Source organism: Neltuma alba, unplaced genomic scaffold (genome assembly GCF_004799145.2).
Source record: "Neltuma alba isolate B1F8T4 unplaced genomic scaffold, ASM479914v2 tig00012040_pilon, whole genome shotgun sequence".
In the NCBI taxonomy this organism is placed as follows: Eukaryota; Viridiplantae; Streptophyta; class Magnoliopsida; order Fabales; family Fabaceae; genus Neltuma; species Neltuma alba.
Window position 1 is genome coordinate 1 of NW_021636605.1, and position 9,500 is coordinate 9,500.

Below are 9,500 nucleotides of genomic sequence, written 5' to 3' on the forward strand. Positions count from 1 at the left end.
TTGAGACAACTTCTAAATACCTCTAAAAAACATGACATACTTCATAATTATTTCTTATAATAAAGAATGAGGAGCAATGTTTTTCAAGAAAACTATTAATAAGAACACATTTTCAAAATTGACAAATCTTCGAAGTTGCATTTCATTAGGATAGTTAAAAATTTTGAATAGATAACGCGATATTAAATTTGGTGCATCTTCACTCTTTCAATGGTGTGCAGAGATCATGAAGCAGATGAAATTAAAGAATAGTGGAAAGTGTTAACAAAAGGTTGCGAAAACGGTATCCAAGTGGAAATAATGGAGAGGGCTTGATTGGAATTGAAGAGAGAATGGAATACGTAGAATCATTGTTGGACAAGGAGTCCAACGATGTCCGAATTATTTGCATTTTGGGGATGGGCGGTTTGTGCAAACAACTCTTGCAAGAGCATTGTATAACAAGTGGCATTCTGAATACGAAGGGTCTGTCTTTATGGAAAAAGTGGGAGAAAAATCAAAGAATCATGGAATAGACGCTGTGAAGAAAGATCTTATTTCGGCATTATTAGGGGATAAAAATCCTCACACTGACCCTTATGACATGACGAGACTTAAACGGAAAGAGGTTTTCATTGTTTTTGATGATGTTGATAATTTGATCAAGTGGACAATTTGGTTGGACAGCGCAATTGGTTTAAACCAGGGAGTAAAATCTTAATAACAACTAGAGATACACTAGTCCTTGGTACTAAAGTAGATAGTGATGCTATATATGAACTGCAGGGTTTGGATCCTAATGAGGCTTTTCAACTTTTCTCTTTACATGCCTCGGGAAAAAACTGCCCTGTCCCTGACCCAAATCTAGAAAGTTTGGCAAAGAAAGTGACTAGTTATGCAAATGGAAATCCATTGGCCCTAAAAGTTTTAGGTTCCTCCTTGCCTAATGAGAAAGATCAAGAAGTTTGGGAAAGCCTACTAGAAAAACTAAAAATATTACCTGATCAACGAATTAACGACGTCCTAAAAATAAGTCTTGAAGGACTTGATGATGGAGGGAGAGAGAGTTTCTTGGATATCGCATGTCTTTTAACTGGTGATAATAATGATGTTGAGGGACGTCTTTCAACTGATGGTGTTGAGGCGATAAAAAATTTGTTAAAAGCACGACGTGGTTATTCAATCTGTTCTGAATTGAACAGACTTAGAGAGATAGCTCTTTTAGAAGTTGATGAATTTGGGAGCATATCAATGCACGATCTGCTAAGAGAAATGGGTCGACAGGCTGTTCGTGATGAGTCACCAAAACATCCTAGAAAGCGCAGTCGATTATGGGATCCTAAAGAAATATCTGAAATATTGGTGGCAAAAAAGGTAAGAGCAAAATTTCTTCATATTTTTATATAAAATTTTTTTTGAATTCAGTATTCCTATTTAATTTACATAATATTTTTATTACTAAAGTTTTTTTTCCCCCCATTTGTTAGAGAAGTAAAGCCGTTGAAGGTGTAAGACTGAACCTTCGAGAAGTTGGAGAGATGCGCTTAAGTCGTAGAGCCTTTCGTTCAATGCCCAACCTAAAGATTCTTAATTTTTATTCTTATCACAAAATCTTTGGTGGGGATGAAGTCAAGGTAGAAATTCCTGATGGATTAGACTTTTTGCCAGAAGGACTCATAAAATTGTGTTGGACGGCATACCCTTGTGCGTCCTTGCCGGCAACATTCAAGGCTGAAAATCTTGTTGAATTCCAAATGCCCGACAGCAATTTGACAAGACTTTGGGATGGAGTGCAGTGAATTTTATATTTTGTCCTTGGTGAATATTGTTAATACATTAGTTGGAAAATCTTTATTAAGTACTCTCTCCTCAGTCCATTTTTGAGGTCCAGATAAAATCTCTTACAAAATTCAATGACATATTGATAACCCATTCTAAATAAATGCCTTCGTCTTTCACCCTCACACTAAGCTCCATGACCTTTACTTATAAAGATTACCATCTTTGTTGAATTATAAGCATCAAATCTTTGAAGCTTTTTTTGTTTTATTTTATAAGTTATAATTTGGATTTATCTAATCATTAAATACATCATTTTTATTTTTACTCTTAATTAATTATATATCTTTCTAATTCTTTTTTCCCCCCACTTATTCTCTCATATCTCTTTTTCTACATATTTTTTCTCTCATTTGTCCTCTTCATAAATAAACGTGTTTTAAGAAAACAAGTTATATTTTCTTTTATTATTTATTATTTATTATTTATAACTAATTTTATTAAAATTATGTGATTTAGTTATTTGATATCTTCAATCGAAGGGAGTATTGATTGAGATTATGAAAAGTTGTAAAATTTGTTGACAATAGCTAATTTCAACTAATTTTCTCAGCAAAACAGCAGCGAAACCTTATAAAAAGGAATAGATGAGTTACTTAATTTTGTTTTGGCCGCCAATCTTATCATGTAATTTATGTTTTTACAGGAACTTCCGAACTGAATCGAAATTACGCTTGCTGGATCAGAAGACTTGATTGAACTCCCAGATTTTTCCAACGCCACAAGTCTTGAGCATGTTAATCTCAATGGTTGTTCAAAATTGCAAAGTGTTCATCCGTCTATTTTATCTTGCCACAGCCTGCGTGGTTTATGGCTACGCGATTGCAAGTCTCTTACCAGCCTTACAAGCTATACCCATCTCCAGTCTCTCATTCGGCTCGATGCAGGTGGTTGCTCAAGTCTGGAGGAATTTTTTGTGACCTCAGAAAATGATGAGTTCAAATTAAACCTTTCAGGAACTGCCATCAGTGGTGTGTTGCGCTCATCAAGTGGGCATCGCAGCAAAATTCGTTCATTATCTCTAAACAATTGCAGATATGTGAGAAGTGTTCACAAATTGATTAAGCTGCGTTACCTTCGCCGTCTTGAAGCAGGATGGTGTAATGAGCTAGCATCACTTCTCTTGTCCAAGTGTGATAAGATGGGTGCTTTGAGTTTTTTATTTTTAAAAATGAAAAATAAAAAACTTTGTTTGGCAATTTGTTTTTAGTTGATTGTTTTAAAAAACAAAAAATAATAATATATTTTTAAAAACTGAAAAACCAAAACAATTTTTATATGTTTTTTTTGCTTTTGTTTTTTTTTTTTTTTTTTTTTTTGTTTTGAAAAATTGGAGAAATCTTCTTTTCTTCTCCTCTACTATCTATTACTTATCATTACCGGTGATAACTACCACTTGTTAAAGTGTAATTTTTTATATATATTTTTCCAAATGTGATTTTTTAAAAATTATTTTCCAAACAAATTTTTTTATTTTTGGTTTCCAAAACCTGTTCTTAAAAATAATTTTATAAAATTGTTTTGATAATAAGAAAACAAAGAACAAAAACAAACAGGCCCTTCATCTTCCTTATACTATTTTTCATCTTTAATAGAAGACAAAATTATTCACAGATAATTATAAGCAAACAAGCTATTCAATTGTGTGTGAACTTTCTACTTTAATTTTCGCGGTTATGAGTGTAGTTTCACTATTCTCACTGTCACGCGCAATCCATAACTTATTCCTCCCTGTTTGTTACTTACAGAGTCACGGTCAGCCCATCCTCTGCGCGCAATTGACTTGCTTTTTGGGTTTACTCCGTTATATTATTCCCAATGCTGCCCAGGGGAAAACTAAGAGAGGTATAATTATAATGCTTTATTAAATTATATTTTACGAGGACATTTGACAGCAGGCGTCCATATTTTCTTAGGAAATTTGATTTTCTTTGTCTTTTTGACCAGCACTTGGAAAATTTGATTAAGCTTTCGACATTTCGGAGAAAGTGTCACTGGAGTTTCCTTTCTCTTTGTACTATGTTGTCTTTTTGACCAGCACTTGGAAAATTTGATTATGCTTTCGACATTTCGGAGAAAGTGTCACTGGAGTTTCCTTTCTCTTTGTACTATGTTCTTCATTTAGTGCTGTCTTTTCCCCACACTAATAGCTCGGCAGGACCGCCTTTCTTTGCAATTTATGATTATTTAATTTTCATTTTGATCCCATTTTCATTGACTTGGTTCCCCTCAATCTACTCTGCCAAATCTTATATTTCTCTGATTTTTAATATAAAATTTATTTAACTAATTTAATTAAATTAAGAAAATTAGGTAAGATTATTGATTATAAGAAAAGTGACATGTTTTTCTTAAAACACCACAATCATCTTTCTTTATATCCTCCTTTCCCTCACTTATTTGATTATGATTGAGAGAGTATTCATAGGAGTAATTTAGAAAAAGTTAATAAATATGAAAATATGTCTTATATTTAGAATAAAAATTAACAATTGAGTTCATATTAAGAACGGGAAAGTATTCCTCTTAGGCTGGTTTGTTTCCTATTACCAATCATGCTAAAATCTGAATTGAAAGCAGTCGCAGTTCTCTTTTAATTTGCTGATAGTAGCCAAGCAATCTGATATGGCCTCATCTTCTTCCACTGCTTCCTCTTCTCAATCTCCAAAGAAATATTAGCTTCAGATCAGGCGAGGCCAACCGCTTCAAGTTCACAAGCCACCTTCATGAAGCTCTTCGCAGAAACCAAATAGATACATATATCGACTATAGACTTGATGAAATATTATCCTCGTGTTGTGCTACGCACCTGCTATTAGTTAAAGTTTTATGGAAATTTAGTCCTTTTAAAGTCCAGTTGGCGGAAATACACAGGTTGGGCAAATTAAGTTACGCATTTTGGCTTCCCTTCATGGAATGCATTGCCATGTAATCTTAGTTGCCATGGGTGTGTTTGTTTAGTACATTTTTAAGAGGGGGGCGGGGACATAGAATTATTTATTTCAAATAAAAAATGGAAACACCAAAATATCTCTGGCAGTTACCAAAAAATCATCCTTTGCAGTATTCTCAAACGGAGGAAACTTTGCTTTTATCTTTTTACTTCAACAGAGCATTCGCACTTTGGTCACTGCTTTAACAACAGACATCACGCTCAGCAGTTTTCTCCAAAGCGCAAATATCTCACCTTTCTCTTTCGCGGATTGTGTGTGACCTTCACTTGTAACAGAGGATCTATTTCAGGACCAATGTGCAGTGATTACTTTTTTTTTTTTTGGGTATAAGTATTATCATTTTGTATATTAGTGAAATGCAGCCTATCCTTTTGAATTGTAAGTTCTGGTTCTTCGTGTGTTCCTGACTCTCCATCTCCTATTTAAAATTATTTTAAGATATTAGGAGTTACTAAATAATACTTCTCCGGTCTTTAATATAAGACCTAATTATTGAGTTGATTTTGGTTCTAAATGTAAGACCAATTTCTCATAATTTTTCGAAATTACCCGTATGAATATTCCCTCAATCATAATTAAGTAAAAAAGAAAAGGAGGATATTAAAGAAGATGATTATGGTGTTTTAAGAAAAATATATCATATTTCTTATAATTAACTAACTTATATCACTTTTTTAGTCTAATTAAATTAGTTAAATAGATTTTATATTAAAGAGCGGAAGAGTACTTCAAGATGCTAGATGTTATTTAAAAAAAAAAAAAAAAGGCAGTACCCCTCATTTTACACCCAAAACGACAATGATTTGGGGAAAGGAGGGGAGCCGAGAAGAGCCTCTTTCTCTAAACATAAGTCCTAGCTTTTAGATTTGTTTTGGTCCCCAGTTATAAGTCTCATCACAAAGTTCTGGATATAATTAAAACATTTTTCCTAGAATACTTCCTATAAAAGACCAAAATCACATAAAATCACATATGCTTTTATGTGTATTTAGAAGAATTGAGACTTATAATTAGGGAGAGTATTTGATTGGAGAGTTTTTCTCCCCTTATTTTCTTCACTCTTGTTTTCACTGTTCAAATTGTGAATACATTTAAGTCCATTTAACGACGAAAGGATACTGGAATGAACAAATCTTACTCAAGCTAAAATCAATCGGCCTCTGTTATTATTTTCTCTCTGTTTTTTTTTGGGGGGGGGGTTACAGCTTCTTACCCAATGCATGGTGATCAACATAAAACGTATAAAATTTATAATAAACTATAAGTATTAACAAATAAATTTATAAAAACTTCTTTTTCTTTCTTTTTTTGACCAGCCCAAAAAAACCAATAATAAAAATGTGAAGTTACTATGTACAATACCCTCATCATAATAAGAATTACCCAAATTGATTTTAGATTATTAATTCAATTTAATATTTTTATATATTAAATAATTTTTTTAATATATACAAAATTCAAAGATAATTTTATCACTGTCACTTCTTAAAAAAATATTTATTATAATAAAATTACAGATTAAAAATATTAAAAAGGTTAGATGTCATTGTTATGATGGGCATTGGAATAAGTTACGGAAAAAAAAAATCCTCTAAAGGATTCACTTTTTTTTTTCCAAAATAATTTAGGTGAATTAGGTCTCAGAGACTTTGATATGTTTTCAGACCAGAAAAGTGCTAATATAAATATTTAAATATTATCTATTAACAAAATTCTTATATCGACAGCATAATTAAAACTCATAACTTTATAAGTTATAAATCAACTCCTTAATCAACTATCACTACAAAAAAATTGACTTTCAAAGTCGCCGCTGAAAAGTCGTTGCCGTAGCAACCGTGGCTGAAAACTTTCAGTGGCGACTAAAAAGGTCGCCGCTAAAAGATACTTTCAACGGCGACATTTGTCGCCGTCAAAAAGTCTTTCAGCGGCGACAAAAAAGTCGCCGTCGAAAGTGTTTTCTGCGGCGACTTTTTTGTCGCCGTTGAAAGTAATGCCTAAGAAGAATTGGCTTTACCAATGCCACGTCATCACCGCCGGTGTCACGTCATCGTCTCCGGCCTGCCACGTCATCACCGTCAACCTCCACGTCATCGCCATCGCGGCCACATCATCACCACCGACCGCCACATCATCACTAGCCACCTCCACATCATTGCCACATCACTCCTCCTCATCACGTCATCGTTTAAATATTTTCACCTTAAATGTGTCTTCTTCCAGGTTCGAACTCATGACCGCCTCCTTTCGTGTCTAACCTTCTTACCGCTGAGTCAGATTGAATTTGTTTATTAATATTGTAAAATAAAATATATATTATTATATTATACTTTCAGCGGCGACACCACTGAAAGTCTTAGTTTCAGTGGCGACTTTGTGGTTTTTTTTGTCGCTGCCGAAAGTCTGTTTTTTTTAGTGTATCATGGATAAGGCCTCACTTGACCCGAATTCACTTACTCATTAAAGCACCCTACACTTTTTGAAACATGAAGCCAATAACTATACGCGTCGGTTGAGTCATATGCCAAAAAGCCAACAAAGAGATTCTATTTTCGTAGGCAGATTGACGATCTCCGTATGAAAGTCAAAAGTAGCTTTTTTCTACTTTTTTGTATATTTGTTTGTTTTGTGAACTTTCTGCAAGCTTCGCAAGCATTAACTTATTATGTCTTAAAACCCCCTTTTTTTTTTTCTTTTTTCTACTCTTACCCTCAATTTACACTTTGCATTTTCTCAACTTCAATCCAAGGTGGCCTAGGTCATATATTTTTAGTAAAAATATAAATGTCATTCATCAAGAAGAAAAACTATATGACAATAGACTGGCACGATAAAAAGTGCTGAGTTATTTTATTTATTCATAAGGGGTATTTTATACAAAACATTGTTTAACATCATTCCTCAAAATAAGACACATGACTATTTATGAGGCTCCACCATTCTCACTGTCACGCGCAATCCGTACTTGTTCCTCCGCGTTTTTTACTCACAGTCACACCCTCCTCTACTCCAATGCTTACTGGCTCTGGCTTTCACGTTAAATGTTTTGATAATATACGTTATTATTTTTTGAAGAAAATAAGTATTTGTTCAACCTTATATTTCTAGAGGCGAACACTAAACATGCAACATAAGTAAGAGAGGTGTAACTATAGTGCTTTATTAATCCAAATTTCATTAGGACATTTGATCGCAGGCGTTTCTATTTTCTTGGGATTTTTTATTTTCTTTTTCTTTTTGGACCATCCCTTAGAAAATTTGATCAAAGCTTTGGGTGAAGGTCTCAAAGATATTTGATCAACATTTCGGAGACAGGGTCAGTGGAATTTCCTTACTCTCTATACTATGTTTTTGATTTAGTGCGGTCTTTTCCACACACTACTAATTGGGTAGGAGGACCGCGTTTCTTTGAAATTTCAAATTTGAGGATCAGGCCATGTGAAACTTCTCAGAAGTCACACGTATGGAAGCTGTATTATGATAAATCTCTAAAAGTTAGCTTTGCTTTTATCTATAATTTATTATGATTATTTATTATTCATTTTGTTCCATCTTTCATTGACTTGGTTGACTCAATCTATTCCCCTAAAATCTTATATATCTTCCTCTTAGGCCGGTTTGTTTCCTATTACCAATCGTTCTTAGATCTGAATCGAAAGCAGTCCCCTTTTTTGGCATATCGTAGCCAAGCAATTTGATATGGCTTCATCTTCTTCCTCTGCTCCATCTTCCCAATCTCCAAAGAAATATGATGTTTTTATTAGCTTCAGAGGTGAGGACACCCGATTCAACTTCACGAGCCACCTTCATGAAGCTCTTCGCAGAAACCAAATATATACATACATTGACTATAGACTTGAGAAAGGAGATGAGGTATGGCCGTCTCTCGAGAAAGCCATTGAAGATTCAACTCTGTTCCTTGTGGTCTTCTCAGAAAACTATGCATCTTCCACGTGGTGCCTGAAGGAGCTTGCAAAAATATTAGAGTGCTCCAAAAATCAAGGTTGCTTTGTTATGCCGGTGTTCTATAGAGTGGATCCTTCACATGTGAGGAAGCAGTCTGGGAGTTACAAGAAAGCATTTGAAGAACATGAGTGCAAAAGAAACATCAACAATCAACAACTGCAAAGGTGGAGGGAGGCTCTTACTCAAGCTGCCGATGTTTGGTTGGCATTGTGGCTTCAATAGGTAACTACATATTTATGATCTTCCTCTTATCATTTTCATCCACGCCTGGGGCTAAATTAAATCAATCTTTGAGGCATTTAATGGAAGTTACGCTGATGATCATAAAGAGAATAGCTTCTCTTGTACATTATGCTTAACCAGTCCACCGGGTCAATCAATTTACTCTTATGATATTTTAATCTCAATCCCTGTTTCACTATGGTCATGACGATGCATTCGTAGCCATAAGATGAAGCTGGAATTTCATATATATATATATATATATATATATGTCTAGTTATGTCATCTAATATAAGTAATATTTCTCAAAAAAATATTATAAGAAATTTTAAAAATGGGCAAATCTTCATAGTTACATGTCAATAGAAATAGTTCAAAATTTGAAATGAATAGATAATGTGGTATTAAATTTGGTGCCTCTTTATTTTTCAATGGTGTGTAGGGATGAAGCGGAACTAATTGAAGAAATAGTGAATCGAGTCATGCAAAAGTTGGGCCCTAGGTATCAAAGTGAATATTATCTAAAAGGCTTGATTGGAA

The 9,500-nt window shown here is 33.9% G+C and overlaps 2 protein-coding genes across 2 annotated transcripts; both read left to right on the top strand.

Moving 5' to 3' along the window:
* Positions 1–475: 475 nt before the first annotated feature.
* Positions 476–1,778, top strand: LOC114721476 (putative disease resistance protein At4g11170). Its single transcript, XM_028907287.1, has 3 exons — positions 476–688; positions 766–1,353; positions 1,467–1,778. Exons 1-3 carry the CDS (start codon positions 476–478, stop codon positions 1,776–1,778), a joined length of 1,113 nt encoding a protein of 370 aa, XP_028763120.1.
* A 2,665-nt stretch (positions 1,779–4,443) lies between these two features.
* On the top strand, positions 4,444–8,960 carry LOC114721468 (TMV resistance protein N-like). The gene is made up of 2 exons (XM_028907280.1): positions 4,444–4,475; positions 8,474–8,960. The coding sequence occupies exons 1-2, from the start codon at positions 4,444–4,446 to the stop codon at positions 8,958–8,960; spliced, it is 519 nt and encodes a 172-aa protein (XP_028763113.1).
* The last annotated feature ends 540 nt before the right edge of the window (positions 8,961–9,500 follow it).